The following is a 23,899-nucleotide window of genomic DNA, read 5'->3' on the forward strand; positions in this document are numbered from 1 at the left end:
GTTTTTATGCTGGTTGAACGATTTTCTTCGACAATCTTTGTTACTTGTTTTGTTAAATTATTAATGAACTGTATTAATTAACTTAATATTATCTTATTATTTATTAAACTTTATCTTAACCATCGTAACCATGGTAATCATATAATTACTGCATCTAAATGGTTAGAATTAATGATGTTTACAATTATGAAACTAAAACTTTGAATATCTGGAAATTGGTCCATTTTCGGACCTATGTTTATTAGACTTTTCTTGTCTGTTTTCGATCAGAGAATACGCTGATGCAGTATTGTACAATCGTTGCGGGACACCCTGTATATTGGGACATAATAGAATTTATATGTAATTAACAACAATTAAACAGATTATTTTGTTTTAATACATTTTTCAAATTAATATCATTTAATTAGACAATTAACAACAATTTTATCTAATGAACAACACAAAAACAAAATACGTATCCTACTACTTCTAATTAAACTAGGAAAATATAAATTTTGCCTGACAACTAAATATTGGGACATTGCACGATTTGTATTTCTAATATGGAGTAACATCGCCCTTAGATTTTATAACCGCTCGAATTTGGTTGAGCATTCAATTCACTAAGGTTCTACACTGTTCAGGAGTAAATCCATCCCAAATTTGCTTTATTTTGGCTTTAAGTTCTGGCAATGTCCGTTGTGGGTTGTTCCTCAAAGTTTATTTCATTTTGTGCCACACTGTTTCAATTACATTCAGATCTGGACTGTTGGTAGACCAATACAGAACATTAATATTTTGATCGCCAACCACTTTTTTGTAGTTTTGGCCGTATGACAAGCCGCTCCATCCTGCTGAAATATGTAATTTTCGCCAACATTTAACTGCACGATACTTGGTAGTATGCTGTTTTGTAGTATTTGCTGATATTTTATGGCGTTCACACCGTGAACATCAATAAATTCAAAGCATCCTTATCCCGAAGCTGTCACACAGCCCCAAATGATTACTCCCTTCGGAAATTTTACACAACGTTTTGAACAATCTTTATGAAACGCCTCATGTTTATTGCAAATTTCGTTTCATCGCTGAATATTATCCTGGAAAAGTCTTCTGCTGACCAAGACAGTTTAGATTTTGCCTGGCTTTCTGTTGTTTTTCTGTTAACAGTGGTTTTTCTTTTGCTTATAAAACAACAATTTTCTAAAAGCGACATTTTTTAATTATTGCTTGTAAGTAAACCTCGTAAAACTTTAATCCACTTTTAAGAATCCATTTGCGGCAGAATTCCCTTGATATATTTAATCCAGTTTTATTATTCCATTCAGCGGTAACTTGTCTTAAAATATTTCTTCCTCCTTTTTTGCAGATTTTTACAAGTATTCTTATATTTCTATCAGAAACTAACTTTGGACGACCTGAACATTTACCCTTTTTTTCTAATATTTGCCCAATTTCTCCATAATTACTTTTAATTATTTTCAACGCTATGCTTTTAGGAATATTAAGTTCGTCTACTTTTTCACGTATTCTTTTATTGTGGCAATAATTTTTAATCACTAATTCACGGATATTTGACTCTGTACAGATACCACGCACTATTTTAATTGATAAATACAGATTTACTCAACAGCAACAATGTTACAAGCATTTTTTTGCATTTTTCTAGTTTAATTAGAAGCAATAGGGTATGTATTTTGTTTTTTGTGTTGTTCATTAGAGAAAATTGTTGTTAATTATATAATCAAATGATATTAATCTGAAAAAATTATTAAAAGAAATTAAACTGTTTAATTATTGTTAATTATATACACATTTTATTTTGTCCCAATATATAGTTGTTAGGGCTCGTAATAAAAGTTTGACATATTGACTCCAACCTAAAATTTATTTTTGATATACAGGGTGATTCATAAGTAATGGGCCAAATTGTAAATGTACGTTCAGGAGGCCAAAACAATAATATTTTCATTAACAAAACCCGAATGTTCGTTCATTTTATGTCTTAGAAAATGAACTAACTAAACGTACTACACTTAAATAAGGAATCGTTTATCCTCACTTCGCTGTGATCCCTTGCGGGCGAGGTGCTGGAATCGATAGTTTATAACGACTTTACAATTATATAATTACATATCCAACGCATCGCTCGCAAGTAAGCTTGGCAATAGCGCTGTATATGTAATTATATCATTGTAAAGCTGGTGTAAACAATAATCTCCAATCATTGTTATTATTATTATCGGTTTTATTGGAATTCTTAAACTATTTTCGATTTTAAATGCCCCATAAAACGTACTTTTATTGTTTCCATATTGTTTGTAATAAAATTGAAATGGGACAATTAAAAAATTCTAATTATATTTTCTTTTATTTATTTTTTAGGTGTAGTATTTCGTCCATCAGCCCTTTCGGCAATTTACCTCATCGCAATGCTCTGTTCACCATTCATAGCGGTGCCGACGTATCAAACGATGCGTTCATGCACCGGAGTTTACTTAAAAATCTTAATGGCCATCTCCTTGATTACATCCGTTCTTCTCGTATCGTTCCACGTTTATTTAATTGCGGTCGGATCGTATGGAAACGTAATCACCGATAACGAACTTTTAGAAACTATATTAAGGTATTGCGGATTGGTCAGATTGGACAAGGCCGATTTTGTCACGATTATCACGTGGATTTCGCCGGAACTACTCATGCTAATATCATCAATAACCATTTTCGTTTTGACGATGAAACTTACTAAACGTAATATTGAGACTGAAACGGGCGAAGAGCAAACACAATCCAAAGCGAAAATGGATAGGATGCGGTTTCTGGTTGGAATTGGTAAGTTAATTTTATTAAAATATAGAAATTAAAATTATTTTTGCTTATACTTGATGTTTCATGCTAATTTACGGGGAGTTGGGGAAGGTGTGGACTTATTCTATGTATGTGGGGAATATTGCGTGATAAAACTCATCTGTTATTTATGAACCAAATTTATTATCAGTTCGTAGTACTATATTATGAAGTAGTAATAAAAAAATCACCATATTATAGCGAAATGGGTATCATAACGGAATTGTTACACAAAATATTAAGATGGGTTACGATTAGTCATTGAGTGCTTTTAAGTTTAAATAGGCCAGATCTGTACTATCTTAATATTTTAATATAAGTCACTATTTTTATTGAGGAAATAAATCATGGGGGATCATAAATTCACTACTGCAATAAATAATGTACTATTTTTATCGTATTTTTTTTTAATTTGTGGCGTTTTTTCACCATGACTAATGCTTCATTACTATCAGTGTTACTGTTTCATTATAACTTAAAGTTATTTCTACATACTTTGCTATACTTACTTAGTATGACATTCCTTAAAATAAACTTATATCTATATAAGTTCATTTTACAGTTTTAAGTTACTTGATATTTTCAGCGTTGTCATTAACCGTAAAGCTGGTATAAACTATCAGATTTAGGATGATTATATCAAAAATCATGTTTAAATACATCAAATTATTAATCATACTTTTTTTTATATTGTACAGGGTGTCCCAATTTCGATGTCCGCATAGGCCATCTCCGAAACTAAAAGAGATAGAAAAAAAGTAGCTTACATGTCATGATCTCGTTTTTCGAGAAAATGCTAATGCCGAAAACTGCGATCAGCTATCGTCTTTTGTTTTCGCTCTATCGGCAAAAACTGAAAATTTTGCAAAAACGACAATCGCGAATATCTCACTTATTATCAAAGATGGAGTATTATAAATAAAACATTATATGGGCAACTTTTTACGAAGAATTCAGTGGCGTAGGTAGAATTTTTTTCCCATCTTTTATTTTCGAGATTTTAGACGTAACTTTATTTTTTTAAATGGAAACCATAGTTGGCTATGACTTAAAATAATTTGTTATTTTCTTCTGATAACAAATATATATAGTTTGTGGAGTATATTTCTTATAGTTATTGAATAATTAACAAAAATTCATTTTGTTTCATCTAAATCTAATGTATGTATTTAAAAGCTAATGTTGCTATGGTGATAACCATACATACTATGATTGAATATAATGTATCAATTTTTTTTGTTCTTTCTAAAACTATTGTTATGTATTTAGAACTTAATGTTGTTATAGTGATAACCATACCATGAGGGAAAGCATTGTTTCCAATTATTGCCAAAGTTTGTAGCAAGGACAGTAGAATCTAACAGGACTGCTACAACCATTATATTTTTGTAGTCGACTACGGGTTGGTTGCCCGCAATCTACGTCACACTATTTATCACGCCTGGTAACTGTCTGTGTTTTTAGAGGTTATATGATAGACATTAATACGTCTAAAAACATAAAATTTCAAAACTAATATGAATACGTCTAGGATATAACCTCTAAAAACACACAGCAAACGCATAGACCATAACAACAGCTGGGCGTGGAAAATGGTGTGACGTAGTTTGCGGGTAGGTTGTCACAACAATGGTTGTAGCAGTCCTATTAGATTCTACTGTCTTTGAATTTGTAGTAGTATTTAAAAATTCACTAACAACTCTGGCATTATGTGCTGGTGCTCCGTCATACTGAAAATATATCATTTGAGACATATTTAGTGGCAAATTGTCGACCAAAGGCTCAATGTGCTGCCTTAATATATTGAGGTATTTCCCTGAGTTTAAGTTTTTATGGTAGATACTATATGCCAAAATTCTATTATCTAAAAGGACACACCATACATTGAACCCCAATCTTCTTTGAACACTCAGAGACTTCATCGGTCCAGATAACATTTTGAACAAACAGCAGATTATTTAATTTTTCTAAATATCATCTACAAAATTCTAATCTTCGATTGACATCTCCGGCACGTAAATAATGAGTTAGCCCCGCTTTGTATGGTTTATACTTATTTCTCTATCATATTCGGGAGCAGCGGCTTTTGGGTCAGACGTCTTGTTGCAATTTCTCTTGCAGGTCATTTTGGTATGTTCTTGTATGTGGTTTGGGGAAGGACCAAATATCTATTAAATTTTCTGCTAACCGGCTAAAGGCTCTTACAACGAGCAAAGACCAGAAAGAAGAAAACCGCACGTCTTCTTTCTGGATATCTTGTGAAATAAAATTCCGCGGCTAACGTCGCATTTTTATCTGACAATATATAGCATTCCATCATGTTACATTTTTCATAATTTTCAAAATTCATTGTAAAGTTTTATTCAGTTTTGTTATACTTTGACACTTAACATGCTGGTGCATCGTACCCAAGGTTTATATATTAAAGGTTGTCTAAGTTCCTATGCTGCAATACTTTGATTTTAGTTTGTGGGCGAGGGGCAAGAGCAGGAGTGTTTCGTGACGTAAGCGATCACGGATTGCGCACGCAACCTCATGGCCATATGGTGTTCCATGCATTTGTTTAATTTGAATTGCTTGGCGGTATTATTTTCCACATGTGACGTAATGCGCAGTATGGTTGCGTACGAACCTAGACAACCTTTTATATATAAACCTTGCATCGTACCAGCACATAATGCCAGAATTGTTATCGAATTTTTTTTTATGTTCCATCATAGTATGTATGGTTATCACCATAGCAATATTAGCTTTTAAATACATACATTAGATTTAGATGGAACAAAATGAATTTTTGTTAATTATTTAATAACTATAAGAAATATACAAACAAACTATATATATTTGTTATCAGAAGAAAATAACAAATTATTTTAAGCCATTGCCAACTATGGTTTCCATTTAAAAAAATAAAGTTACGTCTAAAATCTCGAAAATAAAAGATGGGAAAAAAATTCTACCTACGCCACTGAATTCTTCGTAAAAAGTTGCCCATATAATGTTTTATTTATAATACTCCATCTTTGATAATAAGTGAGATATTCGCGAATGTCGTTTTCGCAAAATTTTCAGTTTTTGCCGATAGGGCGAAAACAAAAGACGATAGCTGTTCGCAGTTTTCGGCATTAGCATTTTCTCGAAAAACGAGATCATGACATGTAAGCTACTTTTTTTCTATCTCTTTTAGTTTCGGAGATAGCCTATGTGGACATCGAAATTGGGACACCCTGTACATAAAAAAAAACAACGAATATTTTACGAATACACGATATTTTCTTTGCTATTTTTACAGTGTATATTATTCAGACGGACGTTTAGGTCATATCTTATTGCTTCTAAAGCAAATATTGCTGATATTGCAAATATTTGTATACGTAACAAAAATATATCACTGCTATTATTATATTAATAATAACTGGTTATCAATTTATTTATCATTATCTTTGTTTACATTCAAACACAATTGGATTAATATAAGATTGCATATCTACTTATAATTAACAATTTCCAATGTCACTTACAATTCAGAAATGATGAAAAAGGTTTCCAATTTCCTAAAGGTAGTGATTGAATTTATCAATAAAAAGATGTTATACAAGTTTAAAAATAAGAATTTATTAGCTTAAAAACTTTAAAAAAAGTTATTTGTTTATAACAGTAACGCAATTAAAAAAATATATTGCTAATACTTTATCATTAATGATTTATAATTATTTTTTTATTTTAGGAAAATTCACTACACTTATTTTACTCTGCATTTGCGCTTGTTTAAAACCATCAGTTCAAGGCGGTCTCTATTTCGTGGTATTTATTTGCACCGCTACATGGCGAAGTTGTTCGAAAAATTTAGGGAGAGGCTTCGCGGTCTTAATGCAATTGTTGATGGTTGTGGTATTCGTTCACATATTCGCCTTATTAATGTTCCAAATCGATTATTTCCAAGATTTTTTGGGTGTCGACAGCCCATACAGAAGGTAATTATAAAATAAAAACCATTAAATAAATACAATTTTACATTTTTAGATATTTTGCATTGACAATATTTTATACAATCGATAAATCAGATCCAAGAAGATTCATCTTCGCCCAAAACAATTGGGATGCCATAATAAATCCATTTATGTTGATCGCGCTTTTCTATGTGTCTGCGTTAACAACCAAAGAATTAATAAAGCCTCAGGTTGGTTTAATTGGCGGTAATGTATATTTAAACAAAATAATTAACAAAATTAATTATTTCACCTATTACTCAATAATAATAATAATAATTGTTCGTAACTTTAATTGTTTGAGTGAAATGATTTTTTAGCCGCAAATTAAGCCGGGCGCTTTTTCGCGCCTCGAGGGCAGCTTCAACGGCCCTCTCCGACGTCAAATTTCCCAACGACTGTCGGATAGGCGCCTTTTAAGATCCACCACGACTAGAAATCGTTGGCACAATGCCACCCGAAAAGTTCGAGTAAGCTACGTAACAAACGAATCGATGTTGTGGCTGTTTCAACCACTTTTTTTTATTTGCAAATGCACCCTAAATATTTTTAGCATGTCATATTTATTAACATAAATGGTTGGATCAAAATCTTTTATTTATTATATTTCAAATGTGTAATAATTTTATTTATGACATTACTAACAAAAAAATGTTTTTGTTTAATTTAGCCAAATCGCTTGCTACGCTTCTTGCTCTTTTTATAGGTTAATCATTGGAACAGTCCCTCACTTTTATCTGAGCAGACGCCAGTACGTACCATTTTATTATTATTTATGTGTTTAACAAATAAAAAAAAATCCTATTCATCCCCTAAGTTTTGCGTGCACAGCAAATCAATTTTGTCATTTCTACGCTTCTATTCTATACACAACTTTTTTGTTTCTTCATTATTTTTTGTTATATATGTTTTGCCGTGGTGTTTTTCGCGACTCGATGAGTAACGAGTGTAAAATTTTCTCAGCTGATGCGAGGGATTAGTCCATCTAGGAGATACGGTTCTGATAAAAAGAAGGGGGCTTCCATTTTACAGGATTCCACCGGAAGTGTTACAGTAACCGGTGATCAAACCCGAGATTTTCAAACAGAAAGCAACGAAAATTTAGGTCGGTATCACGCAATCTAAATTATACTATTTCAAATATATATCCTTTTATTATTTATCATTTTTTTTTAGATGAAGAAGAAAAAATTGGTTGTTTTGAAAACTGCGTTTTCGTAATGGGTCAATTATTGCAATCTTTAGTTCAATTATCATATATTGTCACAAATATTATAATGATGGTATTAATTATATCATCTTAATATTCAATTCATTTTAATAATTAATTTTTATTATAGACATGGAGTATTACTTATCACAGTTGGTTAACCTTCGTTTTATTAATTTGGGCCAATATATTATGGATAATGCCAAAACAACGAAGAGCAATGTTACGATCTAGCCCATTCTTAGTTTTCTACGCAATTTTCCTTTTAATATCCGGTTACATATTCTCAATGGATCTCACCGATGCCGAACTGCCATCGAAACTGGCTCACATCAATTTGGCTCAAATTGGCTTCGTCAAATACGTAGAACTTCCATGTTTGCATTTATGGGTGAAATGCTGCTTCACGGTGATGTTTTGGTTTACCTTGAAACAATACACGATCGAATTAAAAGAGGAGCGGCAAAAACGATCTTTAGCCGATATGGCAGCTCCTTTACAAGTCAGTGTTCAAGCCGCGGCTGGTGTTCAATCGAGTCCGAGCGAACAGAAAAAATCGAAAGTTATCTCGTTAATCGGCAGTTATTTGAGGCACGCTTCAGTGAGACTTTGGATTTGGGTGGTTGCCATTACGTTATTTGTCGTGGCAATAACAGGAGAACGAATGACTGTTTTTAGAATTTTGTATATGGCATTGTTTTTAATCTTTATTTTAACTTTCCAGGTATGTATTAATTATTATTTATTTTATTTGTTAATAGTCATATACCGGGAATTTCATATAACTTTCTAATGCTGTAACTATAGTTACGAAACTACTATGTACTAGCACTGTTCCACATAAAATGCAACATAGCTTATAGTACAGGTATTGGGTAGTTTTGCTTGAAAAAAGGTGAGCCGCACGTTTCTCAAGAGGGCTCCCGAATGATTCGAGTTCTAGGTCTTGTGTTAGTTCTACTTTTCGTTCAATAAAAATATACCACAATCTAAAGCTGAATAACAATTAAAACTAGAACTAGCACTAAACCTAGCACTAGAAATATTCGGATTTAGCCGCACGTCTCTCCAGACGGCCAAATCCGAATGATTCGAGTTCTAGGTCTTGTGTTAGTTCTAGTGATAGTGCTAGTGCAAAACTAGAACTAGCACTAGACCGAGAACTAGAAACATTTGGATTTAGCCGCACGTCTCTCAAGACGGCTAAACCCGAATGATTCTAGTTCTAGGTCTTGTGTTAGTTCTAGTGATAGTGCAATACAAGAACTAACATTAGATCGAGAACTAGAAACATTCGGGTTTAGCCGCACGTCTCTCAAGACGGCTAAACCCGAATGTTTCTAGTTCCAGGTCTAGAGTTAGTTCTAGTAACAATGCTAGTGTAAAACTAGAACTAACACTAGACCAAGAACTAGAAACATTCGGATTTAGCCGCACGTCTCTCAAGACGGCCAAATCCGAATGATTCGAGTTCTAGGTCTTGTGTTAGTTCTAGTGATAGTGCTAGTGCAAAACTAGAACTAGCACTAGACCGAGAACTAGAAACATTTGGATTTAGCCTCACGTCTCTCAAGGCGGCTAAACCTGAATGATTCTAGTTCTAGGTCTTGTGTTAGTTCTAGTGATAGTGCAATACAAGAACTAACATTAGATCGAGAACTAGAAACATTCGGGTTTAGCCGCACGTCTCTCAAGACGGCTAAACCCGAATGTTTCTAGTTCCAGGTCTAGAGTTAGTTCTAGTAACAATGCTAGTGTAAAACTAGAACTAACACTAGACCAAGAACTAGAAACATTCGGATTTAGCCGCACGTCTCTCAAGACGGCTAAACCCGAATGATTCTAGTTCTAGGTCTTGTATTAGTTTTAGTGATAGTGCTAGTGCAAAACTAGAACTAACACTAGACCGAGAACTAGAACCATTCGGATTTAGCCACATGTCTTTCAAGACGGCTAAACCCGAATGATTCTAGTTCTAGGTCTTGTATTAGTTTTAGTGATAGTGCTAGTGCAAAACTAGAACTAACACTAGACCGAGAACTAGAACCATTCGGATTTAGCCACACGTCTTTCAAGACGGCTAAACCCGAATGATTCTAGTTCTAGGTCTTGTGTTAGTTCTAGTGATAGTGCAATACTAGAACTAACATTAGATCGAGAACTAGAAACATTCGGGTTTAGCCGCACGTCTCTCAAGACGGCTAAACCCGAATGTTTCTAGTTCCAGGTCTAGAGTTAGTTCTAGTAACAATGCTAGTGTAAAACTAGAACTAACACTAGACCAAGAACTAGAAACATTCGGATTTAGCCGCACGTCTCTCAAGACGGCTAAACCCGAATGATTCTAGTTCTAGGTCTTGTGTTAGTTCTAGTGATAGTGCAATACTAGAACTAACATTAGATCGAGAACTAGAAACATTCGGGTTTAGCCGCACGTCTCTCAAGACGGCTAAACCCGAATGTTTCTAGTTCCAGGTCTAGAGTTAGTTCTAGTAACAATGCTAGTGTAAAACTAGAACTAACACTAGACCAAGAACTAGAAACATTCGGATTTAGCCGCACGTCTCTCAAGACGGCTAAACCCGAATGATTCTAGTTCTAGGTCTTGTATTAGTTTTAGTGATAGTGCTAGTGCAAAACTAGAACTAACACTAGACCGAGAACTAGAACCATTCGGATTTAGCCACACCTCTTTCAAGACGGCTAAACCCGAATGATTCTAGTTCTAGGTCTTGTGTTAGTTCTAGTGATAGTGCAATACTAGAACTAACATTAGATCGAGAACTAGAAACATTCGGGTTTAGCCGCACGTCTCTCAAGACGGCTAAACCCGAATGTTTCTAGTTCCAGGTCTAGAGTTAGTTCTAGTAACAATGCTAGTGTAAAACTAGAACTAACACTAGACCAAGAACTAGAAACATTCGGATTTAGCCGCACGTCTCTCAAGACGGCTAAACCCGAATGATTCTAGTTCTAGGTCTTGTATTAGTTTTAGTGATAGTGCTAGTGCAAAACTAGAACTAACACTAGACCGAGAACTAGAACCATTCGGATTTAGCCACACGTCTTTCAAGACGGCTAAACTCGAATGATTCTAGTTCTAGGTCTAATGTTAGTTCTAGTTTTAGTTCAATAAAAATATACAACATAGTGATATTTTATGCTAACTAGCGCTACCTAAAGAGAGGTATGGCTAAACGAAATGTTTCTAATTCTAGTGTTAGTCTAGTTTTATTTGTTATTCAGCACTAACTTGTTGTATATCTTTATTGACCTATAACGGACACTGCGTTCTCCGTATTCATCCGTTATATCGAGGTTTTACTGTAATTTCAAATTATATTGACATGTTGCATTTTATGTGGGCTCCTGAACTGTAATTCAATGAAATTTTTAAACGAAGGATATTAGAAGTGTATATTATTATAATATTTTACATAAATATAATATAATATTTATAACTCAAAAAAGTCTACATACTACACACAAAATTTACATACTAATTAATATTTGGTAGGTCCTCCCTTGGCAGCAAGAACTGCTGCTAATCGTCGAGGCATAGAATCAACTAAATTAGCTGTAATTTCTGGTGAAATACTCTGCCATTCCCGTAATAGTGCAACATTTAAGTTGTTTTTATTTTTAATACCTAATTTCCGAATTTTCCGGTCAAGAAGCTCCCATATGTACTCTAAGGGGTTGAGGTCGGGAGACTGCGGTGGAGAGTGTAGCTGTTTAAGGACATTATATAATACCCATTCCTTCACCATGTGTGCTGTGTGCTTGGGATCATTATCGTGTTGGAATATCCACTCTGTTCCCAAGCCTAATTTATTGACGATTCCTTTAAATTAGTTCGCAGTATGTTCAGATATACATAGCGGTCCATAATTGTTTCAACAAATACTAAACTTCCTACACCAGCCCTCGACATACAACCCCATACCATTACATTTCCTCCGCCATGCTTTACTGTGGCTTTCAAGTTTTTCTTTTTCATTTCTTCGTTTTTCTTTCTCCATACCTTTGCTATGCCATTATAGCCGAAAATATTGAACTTGCTTTCGTCCGAAAATACAACGGTACGCCAGAAAGTAGTATTCTTTTGCTCATGTAATTTGGCAAAAGTTAGTTAATGAACGACCATTATTATGATTGTGAATTATGATATTTCGCACTGCATAAGGTATTCCTTTCCGTTTAGCTTCCATTGTTAGGAGTATTACTAATTACACTAATTTATGTTAATATACTGCTATAGCAACAACATTGGTATGAAATAAAACGCAAACTACATCAACTATGATGTTTACAAATAAAAAGTAGTGTCGTGTTATAGCTGCATAAAGACTTTTTTGAGTTACAAATATGATTATGTTTTGTGTTTTTCAATATAAATAATAAGTTATACATTTTTATGTAAAATATTTGAATAATATACACTTTTAATATCCTTCGTTTAAAAATTTTATTGAATTACATTTCAGCAGCTGAGATATTATGATTTTCTGGGGCGTATGTAGACTTTATTGTACCACTGTAGGTACGCGCTGATTTCTATCGAAATATATTTTGTCCACGACTACCTTATAATATATACCTTATGAATGAGTTTTCTAAACCAAAATGGTAGTCATTTTTCACGGAGTGAATAATAGCGGTGAATAATAATCATTATCCACGGGTAGCCATCTTGACCAGACTAATAATAATTATTTGAAACGTTAAAAGTTCAAAAAACGACAATTCAATTTTTTAAGGAGTTTCTAAATGTTTGACATTAAAAAAACCTAAACAAATTCCTTTTTTCGTATGATTTAAGCATAAATTAATTAATTTTCGTAAAGAAAACGACGTTTTATAAAACTGACATTTAATTTTGACAAATTGTTGTGAAGTTGGTTACAGTTAGTAACATTGAATTTGTGTCACATTGACGTTTAACCTTTATTCAAAAATTTATTTAAAAAATAAATTTATGGAATCAATTTCAATAGTCGTGGACAAAGTATAGTATTCTACTCGCATATAATGAGCTATTATTTACTCTGGTTAATTATGCCACTCGCTTAACCTTCGTGAATAATAAATAGCCCTCATTATATGCTCATATAATAATATACTATTGTATATTACATCTTAAGTGAAATTCACTGTCTAAGCGAACTTTCGGACTCATTTTCTGTTACTCCTGGTGGACCATAAGGTAGGAATAAAAGCTTCTTCCTGAACTTTCGGGTTCCAGTCAAACGCTGATATCAATCTTTTCCTTGATTTGGTTACTAATGGTTCATTGCTTTATTCTCTCCCACAAGTCTTAATTGGATATCACCACGTTTATAATGCATTGGTTGATGATTTTTCATGTTTCACATCCATACAGAAGAACAAACTTTACGTATTATTGGAATCTTGATAAAGTCAAAACTAATACATCAACGACCTTTTCTCGTCATAATTACTAATTAATAAATTAAAAATCGTTTCTTTTTTTTGTAGATATCATTTAATTTATGGAGACAAATGATGTTTATATTTTTATTAATAGTTATAATCTATTCAATGCTTATTTTAATACTTGTTTATACATACCAATTTGATAACTTTGAAACTTATTGGACTGAATATCTTCATGTACCTAAAGAACAGTAAGAAATTTTTTTTTTTAAATAAAAAAATCTAATAATTTTTTTTAAGACAATTAGATATTGGATTGGAAACTTATAAAACAACGCAGTTATTCGTTCGTCTCGCAACTCCCACATGTTTCGTGATAGTAACCGTCATTCAACTTCACTATTTTCACCCAGAATTTAAGCGCCTCACAGATATTTTAGGGAGTCATCAAGAAGTTGCTCGCACAACCTCTTTGGGTACTAGTTCCATGCCAGGATCGACGTCGGAGAGAAATGATTCGTATACTAGCGATAAAAAATTAGATCTTACCGATGTTGCTAGTAAGGAAATATTAAAAAAAACAAATTTAGTTATTAATATATCATTTTTTGTAGCAATTCATTCGGAAAATATAAGAAGATCCTTCAAAAATTTTTGGAGGAAAGTCAAAAAAGCAATTGATTTAATATACATATACCTTGAAATACAAATGCATAGATTGGTGTTGATTATTGCGGCGTTGATGTGTATTTACGACAAATGTGCCTTATATTGCGTGGTAACCCCATTGGTTGTGTTAGGAATAATGACCGGGCGAGGTTTATCTCATCTTATTATCAAAGTCATATCGATTTATACAGCTGTTAAATTAATATCACAAATGATTTATCAAGTTAATTATATTAGACATGAATGGTTTGATGCGAATTGTACGGTAAGTTAAATTTAATTAATAATTTAGGTATTGTTTTAATTTATTAATTGATAATTTTAGATTACTTCAAACACTACAAATAATGTAACTGGAAATAACGCTGAATGGTTAGGATTTTTTAAATCAAATAATATGGCATCAATTGTGGAATGGAACATAGCTTACATCGCGGTAGCAACTCTTTACTCAGTCATTTTAATACGGCAATATAGCCATAGAATTAAATCGGGACAACCACAAGTAAGACCATTCTTTGTGTTTCCTAATATAAGAAGATTCGACGCTGATAAAAGCGTCTACAACGCTTTAAAATTCTTGGTTAATCACGGATATTACAAATTTGGATATGAAGTAATTTTAAGTTACAATTTTAATTTTTAATCATTAAATTAATTTTTTTTAGATATCGTTAATAACAACTGTATGTTTAATTGGAATACGAATGGATATGTACGGATTATTTTACGCAATTTGGTTATCTTTATTATGTTTCATACGCCGCGACATTTTAAGAGCGGGAATGTGGACGTTGTATTTATTTTTCATAGCAATTACAATCCCCATTCAGTACTTTTTGTCCGTTGGAATCCCTCCCAGTTTATGCGTAGTATTTCCATGGGACGACATGCCCCTTTTGCGACGCCTACAAGAATGGGCTTTCTTATTAGACACTGCAAAACCACCTCGCGTTGAGCGATTAGTTTGCGATTTCGTGCTACTTTTAATGGTGTCGAGACAACGGGTTGTATTCCGAATAGAAGATCGATTTAAAAATCGTGATTACCCCGGTGGTTCAAACGATAGCATCATTCATCTCGCTGAAACCAAAGATTTTGTTAATCCCGTCCCAGATTATATTACATTCGTTAGGTAATGATTTAAATGATGCACTTGATTTTGTTTGATTGTTTTTGTTTTTAGGTCTTATTTGGATATTATTAAAAGAGGGGTTCTATTAAGTTTTATGTGGCTTACTTTAGCTGCAATATTTTTAGCTGGTGCGAATCGTATTAATATCTTTTCGATTGGATATTTACTTGGATCGTTTTTGTTTTTATGGCATGGAACCGATTTATATTTAAAACCGTTAAGATTAATTTTAAAATCGTATGTGGTTATTATCTAAGTATAATATTGAACTAAAACTAGAATTAATACTAGAATTAAAACTAGAACTAACACTAGACTTAGAACTAGAAACATAACCCAACCCAGATGTTTTTAGTTCTTGGTCTAGTGTTAGGTCAATAAAAATATACAACAATTTAGCGCTGAACAAGATTTAAAACTAGAACTAACTGAAGACGCACGACTAATCTCGAAACTTTCCAGTTCTAGTGTTATTAGTTCTACTTTTACACTAGCACTGTTACTATGTAGAAGTAACACTATACCTAGAACTAGAATCATTTGGGTTTTGCCGCACGTCTCTAAAGACGGCTAAACCCAAACGATTCTAGTTTTAGGTATAGTGTTAGTTCTAGTTTTAAACTTGCACTGTCACTAGAACTAACATTAGACCTAGAAACATTTGGATTTAGCGTACGTCTCTTAAAACGGCTAAACCCGAATGATTCTAGTTCTTGGTCTAGCGCTGCATGACAATTAAAACTAGAACTAACACTAGACCTAGAACTAGAAACATTCGGGTTTAGCCGCACGACTCTAAAGACGGCTAAACCCGAATGATTCTAGTTCTAGGTATAGTGTTAGTTCTAGTTTTACACTTGCACTGTCACTAAAACTAATATTAGACCTAGAAACATTTGGGTTTAGCCTTACGTTTCTTAAGACGGCTAAACTCGAATGATCTAGTTCTTGGTTTAGTCTGCGTTTAGTCTGCGTCTGAAAACGCACAGCTAAACTCGAAACTTTCTAATTCTAGGTCTAGTGTTAGCAGGGTTGCCAAGTTACACACATAGAATATCGTGAGCCATGTCATAAAAAATCATGAGAAATTGTGAGATGTTGAAATTTGTTTAAAAATCACTCAATTTTAATAATATGTGTTACATATAGGCATAGGATTCAAGTAAAATAGTTTAGACAACGTTTGCATATAAAAGTGACATAATTAACAGAAAATAAACCATTACAGTTTAAGTTAAAGTCCCTAGATTATCAAAGTACCGCGGTTCATGAAGCCTGTGTATGTATTCGAAATATTCGAGCAAAAATGACGATTTCACAGCTTGTCAGTGCATGTTACCACCTATTTACAAAAATAATGCCGTCCTGTTGCCTTTGGAGTTGCAAAAATAGCAGTAAGAAGGGCTTTCGACTCTTCAGAGTACCACGAGAAAAAAAGAAAGGAAATTTGGCGTAATTTTATCAACAAAACGAAATAGTTTCAAATTTCCCGCGTGACTTTCGAGCCAAAATGGCGGCCACCACGGTACTTTGTAAATCTAGGGACTTTAGTTTAAGTTAAAGTCCCCTACCTCGGTTCATGAAGCCTGTTTTCGAGCCAAAATGGCAGTTTGACAACTTGTCACCGCATCTCACCACTTATTTACAAAAATATTGCCGTTTTGTTGCCTTTGGAGTTGCAAAAATGGCAGTAAGAAGGAATTTCGACTCTTCACGAGAAAAAAAGAAAGGAAATTTGGCGTAATGTTTTGATTTGTAGTTTTAAATTTCCTGCTTGACTTTCGAGCCAAAATAGCGTCAAACCGCGGTACTTTGTAAATCTAGGGACTTTAGTTTAAGTAATTTCTTAGCGCCATCTAGCGGGCGAATGGATGTAACTAATAGAGAAATTTACAGTAACCTAAAATTCGAGTTGAAAATGTTATGATTTTACTTTGATTTTATTAACACTAATTATTATATAATTTTATTTATTTAATAAAATGAGAAGTACATATCAAATCGTGAGATTAAAGGTAATATCATGGGATCTCACGATAAATCCTGAAACCTGGCAACCTTGGGTGTTAGTTCTAGTTTTATACTAGAATTGTTACTAGAACTAACTCTAGACCTGGAACTAGAATCATTCGAGTTTAGCCGTCTTGAGAGACGTGCGGCTAAACCCGAATGATTTTAGTTCCAGAGCTAGTGTTAGTTCTAGTTTTAGTTCAATGAAAATATACTAAATATCAACTAAAACTAGAAACATTCGAGTTTAATCGTGCCTCTTTTAAGACGACCAAACGCAGATGTTTCTAGCTCTCAGTCTAGTGTTAAAACTAGAGCTAACACTAACGCTAAACCTAGAACTAGAAAATTTCGGGTTTAGCCATCTTCAAACGCTCTGCTAAACAGGTCTTTATTTACATGTTTTGTATACACAACATTGCACAAACATTAATATTTATTTATTTTATTTCTACACAATTTGAGTTACTTACAACTGCTAAAAATATCGCTGAAAGAATTACATCTAACTTTAAAGCTAAAGAATCATTAATCCATTAATTAAGTATATTATTATTTAATATTTTTTTAAATTTCCTTTTTAGATGGGAATGTTTAATAGCTTATAGTGTAATAGTAATATTTTTAAAAGCCGTGTTTCAATTTTCCGGATGTGTATGGGTTGGGAAAATTCCTCTCGATTATTGTTGGGTAGCGCAATTATTCGCCATCGGATGTGTCGATAAATCTATACACGAGAATAATATTCACGTCGTAGAAGAATGCGAAATTCCCAGCGAATCAATCGGTTTAGCCTGGGACGGAATTTGTTTTGCATTTTTGATAATGCAAAGAATGTTGTTTAGCAGTTACAATTTCTTCCACATAATCGATGAGACTAAAGCAAGTACTATACTGGCATCGAGAGGTGAGTATTATTAGTTTATTTAGTTTTTATTTTTGACGGTTATTTCGAGCAGGTGCTGATTTAATCGAAGTTTTACGTCAAAGAAGGGTGCAAGAACAATTAGATCACGAAAAATTAATCTTGGAAAAGATTAAATTAAAAATGGACAGGATTAAAGCTACACAAGAAAAAATTCGTGGTCCTAATTACCAAGAAGTTAATAATCATGCTATTGGTATGTTGTAATAATTAATTTGAATGATTAATTTAAAACTTAAAAATTTATCATTCATCATATACTCACTTACCATTATTAAAAAAATAGTTAGATCCTCATCGGTATCATCATGCGTGTCTGCAAATTCTCAAACACCCGAAGCTGGTTATCACACTCCTATTGATGAAGACGACGCGGCTCCATTAACCCCAGCCGCGGGGTCTTCTCTAATTCAACCACAGGTTGCCTCCCCCTTCTCAGCTATTATGACGGTATCTCTTGAGGGTTACTTGGAGCCCCAACGTATGTCCTTCAGTTCTCCGCCCAATTCGGAGTTAAATCCGAGACCAGCTTCGCCGGATGATAGTTACCCGGTTTTTTCTCCACCTCCGTATGAGGAGGCCCCTACGTACGCTCAGGCTGTAACACCAGCACCGCGCCCCGCTCAAAGACAATTCAGTTTGGGGCCGTCATGGATGAATGGGTTGACCACACCTCGGCAGAGCGTCATTTCTTATTCGTCTCGATCCCCTCTCAGTCATCATACATGTAATTTTCATTATATTTATCGTTGGAGGTGCTTTAAATATGCGTGTACATTTTCTTGTGGAAATTGTACATAAAGGAATATTTCATTGTTGTGTTTTTGTTATTAACTCGCTTCATATTAGTTGTGTACAAAAAAAAATTTATTCATATTTTTTTTGTATAGATTTTTTTGATGTCGTCTTATTTTTTATAGATACTCTTTATCCTAGATCTAGGCCATTGTACAGGAGAAAAATTCCAAAGACAAATAAAGAGGGTAAAATACACAATAACTTAAATACTGTAATAAATTGATTTTCTTATTGCATGAAACTAATTTGGGTGTAATTAGGTGTAAATTAAAAACTAGATTTTGCATGTTACTAACACCTCAAATCTGTGTAATTAATTAATTAATTTTAATTCTTTAGCAATTCGATCTGGAGATTATTACATGTTTGATGATATGGATGATGATGATGAATTGGATATTATTGAAACGACCAAACAACAATCCGACGATGAGGATGGTGAAACGGGCGAGAATCTTAGTACGGTAAGTGAATGGGATTCGGAAACTTTTGGTAACCTCACTCGATTTTGTTTTTACGTGTGTGACGTGTCGTTTAAAAAGTTTTCGAATTGAATTTGAAGAGATCACAAATACGGTTTTTGGGGGCCGTCGCTTTCGGGCCTCCTCCGTGTGTGTGCCTTTTTTGGGGAGCTTTTTTAAGACAGCTGTATTTCGAAATTGTAGCTACTTAGTAAAACTTTGAAGACAGATGTTAACACGGTCGTCAGGAAGGATAAATTGAGACGAAGGGCAAGTATGCCAGTAGACCGTCAGCGATCTACGATTTCCGCTTGGTCTCACGCCCGTTCTGCCCCTCCCACTGTGAGTTACTAACAAATTAATCCCTCAATTTTTTTTAAATTAATTGGCTTTAACATTTTTTTGTTGTTGTACATATGGGAGCTTTTATGCTTTATTACATTCAATGTTATTCATCGATTTAATTTTTTTACTATTTTGATTTAATTTTAAAATAATTTGAATTAAATTTCCACTCCCAAAGCTTTTTTTAACGACCTTATTCTTCTAAACTAAAGGTAAGATTATACTCGAAAATCAAATCTAATAAATTTTATATATGCCATATAACAGGTTTAAACATCATTTCTATAATTCTCATCAAATTGTATTAAAACAAATTATTTCTGTCTCTTCAATATATTAAAATTGATGTACATCGCTTAATTAATGCTTTTGTACATTTGGTCTTTGCTTTTGTACACTGAACTTTGTAATACAAGTGATTAAAAAGTGGTATGCCAAACGAACTATACATAAACTACTTGGTGTAGCTTTCTACACCAATTTGCACAAATGTTTTAGTTAAAACCGATTATATGTGATGTTAGTGTCTTGCGATACATGGACATGTCATAAAAAGCTGGAAGAGCAGCAAACAAAAACTTGGTGGAACTTGATTACCACTACAAAATGTTGCTCTACAACATCAACATAGTTTCTAGTTCTGCGTAGAAAGAAAGTTTTCTGTAAGGTTATCCTAACATCTTTTGACTTACAATTAGATTGATTCTTCTTTAGCTTGAAGTTTTTGCAAGGTCCTCTACAATTTCTTTGATACCATATTTCTATATAAGTCAATTCACATACATTTTCGTTTGGTACTCCATTTTTGAATTACACTTATGTTCAATAGTAATTATTAGATATTTATTCATTCATCTTTTTGAAACTTGAGTAAAAAGTATTTAATAATTTTATACTGTTGAACATTTTATATAATTAATGTAAATCTTATTAACTTTCAACTTGAAAAACTTATTCAACTCTGTGGCTTTTGTATAGCGCACAAATTAACTAGCCGAGCTTAATTAATTCTGGAGATATTTAAACTGTACTTTTAAACTGTAGATTGAAGAGAGTCCAAGTAAAAGTAAAAAACAGGGAGATTCAACTGAACTTATACCAAAGCCGGGTCCTAGCAAACCAAGTGAAGATGACGATAATATTTCTGAAGGATGTATGTTTTTTTTGTTTAGGGGAAATTTTTTAATTTAATTATTATTTTGTGTTTTATAGCCGAACATAAAAACACGAAGTGTCAAACAGTTCTGGTTTACCTGATTTATGCTTGGAAATTAATTGAAAGCATTATGGTATCGGTCATACGCATTTTGAATAAACACTCAAGAGATTTTCGGTATGTCAGACGTGTGCTTATACAAGAAAAGAAAATTTTAAAGGTACTCATTAATTATTGATTAATAATTTTAATTATTAATTTTAATTATTTTGAAAAAGGAAACTAGCAACTACACTGAAGGTATTCGAATTGGAAGAAGTAAAATATGGCAACCCGCTCATACTTACCAAGCTCTTTTGTCTTCACGGTAAGTTTTTTTTTGTGTTTTGATACTTAGTGGGAAATTTTTAAATATTATTTAAAAAAAATGATAAGAATTATAAAAAAAAAGTTATAAAAATATAAATTCAGGGATGCAACATCGGGAAATACAATAAATAGCCAAAACGAAGAAACGGAACATTCTGGCGAACCATCCACTAAACCAAAAGAGACATCCTCACAACAATCGTCTCCTGAAAGGTACATCACGATCATGTACAAACATTATCATTAAAAAAAATAGCTAATCATTTTTGCTAATTGATAACTAATCCCATTACATCAGAAATGAATACATCATAATTGATGTTTCGACAACACATCTCTTTTCAAGGAGTTAATTATTACTATAATGAGAGAAATGTTGTTGAAAAAATCAATAAATAACAGTTGTGGTGAATAAATACATAGTAGTGTAGCGTGGCTGTATGTTTGGCTGTAGACGCAAGGCAAGTGTACTCACGGTGCCTGAAATACGAATCCTGGCCCCAAGTATGGAGCGTGGTCTTGACACCGCGACAGATTACTCCGGCAGGTAAAATGCACAGCCCGGCTAAATAAAAAAAAGGGAAACTCAAAATGAAACGAAGTAAACCTGAATTGCTGTGCATGAATGTTGTTGTTTTCTTATTTTTTAATTCTTATTAAATTGAAGTAAAAGTATTGTATAAGCTGTATAAATTGCTTGGGTGGAATTATTGTTTTGGTTCACACAAAATTGTTGAAAATTGAGTGATTAAACATTTTAAAAGAAAGTTATTAAAGTATGTACAGGGTGGGCAAATTTGGGTGTTATTATAGGCTATCTCAGAAACTATAAGAGATACGAAAAAAGTAGGTGCCATGTCCCGGTCTCTTTTTTCGAGACTAAGCCAATCCCGCAAACACCAAACCTCTATCTTCTTTTGTTTTTAAGTTATAGCCAAAAAGTCAAATTTTCGTGTTTTTAAAAAATGCTCATATTTCGTTTATTTTTGAAATTAGAGAAATGGGGTTGATACGTTCTTAAGACACTTCTTTAAGTAGAATATACTGCCGTTGAAAAGTTTTAAATATACTTGATGATTTTTGAGATATAACACAAAGTTGTGTTTTTTTAAATACAAACTATACTTGATTATGATGTTAAAGAAAAGAGCATATTTTTAGCTTTCCAATGATGTATCGCATGTATGGTGTATTTGCAGAAAATAAGCGTTAATTTTCAATTCGAAAATAGTAAGCGCTAATGTTCAAAATTTTGATTATAGTAGGCGTGTCCGGACAGTAAATACTACCTAGTGGCTATAATATATGGTTTTGCACGAATATGACAGAATAAAGTTGGTTTTGTACCATTATTCAGGATAAGTTGGTTTTGTACCAACGAATAAAAACTTTGAATAGTTAATTTAAATTTCTCAGCATCTTATCCCTGACTTTGTTTACCAATAAAAAATGATTAGCATTTAAAGTTTGTTTATTAAAAATACAAGAAATGTATTAATTAATGAATAATTAAATATGGACAACTTCAGGAACTAAACAGTCATAAACTGTCATCTTCTTCTACTCAACTTACTGGTTGTAAGATTAGAACAGTTCGGTATCAATGAATGAAATCTTCGGTAGTATTTTCCCAGTTTTCCCCAAACATAAGATGTAGAAGTTTTTTGATATCAGCAATCTTTTCTTTTGAAATTGAGTGAGATAGAGGAAAATTAGGAATCATAAACTGGGAGCGGACTTTCGGAGAAACACCGTTTGAATGGGGATATGAAGACTTATGTATCATCTTCAAAGCGGACTCCAATATATTCTATATTTAATTTTATCGTTTTATTTAAAGATAATGCGGAACTTTTTAAACGGGAAACTTGTTTCGCAAAATTCATGAATGAAATGACAAGTAAACTCACGTTGCTATAGTAACTAAGTAGTATTTAGCGTTTTCCTTGCCTACTATAATTAAAAATTTGAATTTTAATCTTTAATATTTTAAAAATTGAAAAATAACGCTTATTTTCCGCAGAAACATCATGCGTGCGATACATCATTGGAAAGCTAAAAATATGCTCTTTTCAGTAATATCATAATAAAGTATAGTTTGTATTTAAAAAAATACAACTTTATGTTATATCTCAAAAATTATCAGCTATGTTAAAAATTTTTCAACGACAGTATATTCTACTCAAAAAAGTGTCTTAAGAATGCATTAACCCCATTTCTCTAATTTGAAAAATAAACGAAATATGAGCATTTTTTGAAATCACTAGAATTTGACTTTTTGGCAATAACTTAAAAACAAAACAAGATAGAGATTTGGTCTTTACGGGATTGGATTAGTCTCGGAAAAAGAGACCGGGACATGGCACCTACTTTTTTTGTATCTCTTATAGTTTCTGAGATAGCCTATAATAACACCCAAATTTGCCCATCCTGTACACACGTGAATGCTGCACAGTTGGTTTGACATAATTTCGCACCAACAGTGAATACGACGTTGTATGTTAATTTATGGGGAAGTATGCCAAATCGTTGTGGGGACAAATTTTGAATGCCAAAAAAGAAAACTTTGATCTTGTCAAAAAAGATCGTATTAATTATCTCGAATT

The 23,899-nt window shown here is 32.9% G+C and overlaps 1 protein-coding gene across 8 annotated transcripts in view; it reads left to right on the forward strand.

The window, feature by feature from the left end:
• The window catches only part of LOC111415002 (piezo type mechanosensitive ion channel component), a 36,366-nt gene that overhangs the window by 5,400 nt on the left and 7,067 nt on the right, over positions 1-23,899 (forward strand). For 3 of the 8 annotated variants that reach the window (XM_071196970.1, XM_071196972.1, XM_071196971.1), the window contains exons 3-24: positions 2,368-2,814; positions 6,557-6,803; positions 6,853-7,009; positions 7,139-7,288; positions 7,782-7,923; positions 7,995-8,101; positions 8,159-8,752; positions 13,528-13,676; positions 13,726-13,985; positions 14,040-14,359; positions 14,420-14,710; positions 14,763-15,229; positions 15,281-15,466; positions 17,824-18,146; positions 18,199-18,360; positions 19,085-19,147; positions 19,302-19,426; positions 19,628-19,765; positions 20,813-20,921; positions 20,981-21,144; positions 21,203-21,291; positions 21,396-21,506. In XM_071196970.1, coding sequence (XP_071053071.1) covers positions 2,368-2,814; positions 6,557-6,803; positions 6,853-7,009; positions 7,139-7,288; positions 7,782-7,923; positions 7,995-8,101; positions 8,159-8,752; positions 13,528-13,676; positions 13,726-13,985; positions 14,040-14,359; positions 14,420-14,710; positions 14,763-15,229; positions 15,281-15,466; positions 17,824-18,146; positions 18,199-18,360; positions 19,085-19,147; positions 19,302-19,426; positions 19,628-19,765; positions 20,813-20,921; positions 20,981-21,144; positions 21,203-21,291; positions 21,396-21,506 — 4,801 coding nt within the window. Of the gene's footprint in view, positions 1-2,367; positions 2,815-6,556; positions 6,804-6,852; positions 7,010-7,138; positions 7,289-7,524; positions 7,570-7,781; positions 7,924-7,994; positions 8,102-8,158; positions 8,753-13,527; positions 13,677-13,725; positions 13,986-14,039; positions 14,360-14,419; positions 14,711-14,762; positions 15,230-15,280; positions 15,467-17,823; positions 18,147-18,198; positions 18,361-19,084; positions 19,148-19,301; positions 19,427-19,627; positions 19,766-20,812; positions 20,922-20,980; positions 21,145-21,202; positions 21,292-21,395; positions 21,507-23,899 lie in introns of all 8 variants that reach the window. The other 5 variants (XM_071196973.1, XM_071196974.1, XM_071196975.1 and 2 more) reach the window with 5 other exon arrangements.

Source organism: Onthophagus taurus, chromosome 6, assembly GCF_036711975.1.
Source record: "Onthophagus taurus isolate NC chromosome 6, IU_Otau_3.0, whole genome shotgun sequence".
Classification (NCBI taxonomy): Eukaryota; Metazoa; Arthropoda; class Insecta; order Coleoptera; family Scarabaeidae; genus Onthophagus; species Onthophagus taurus.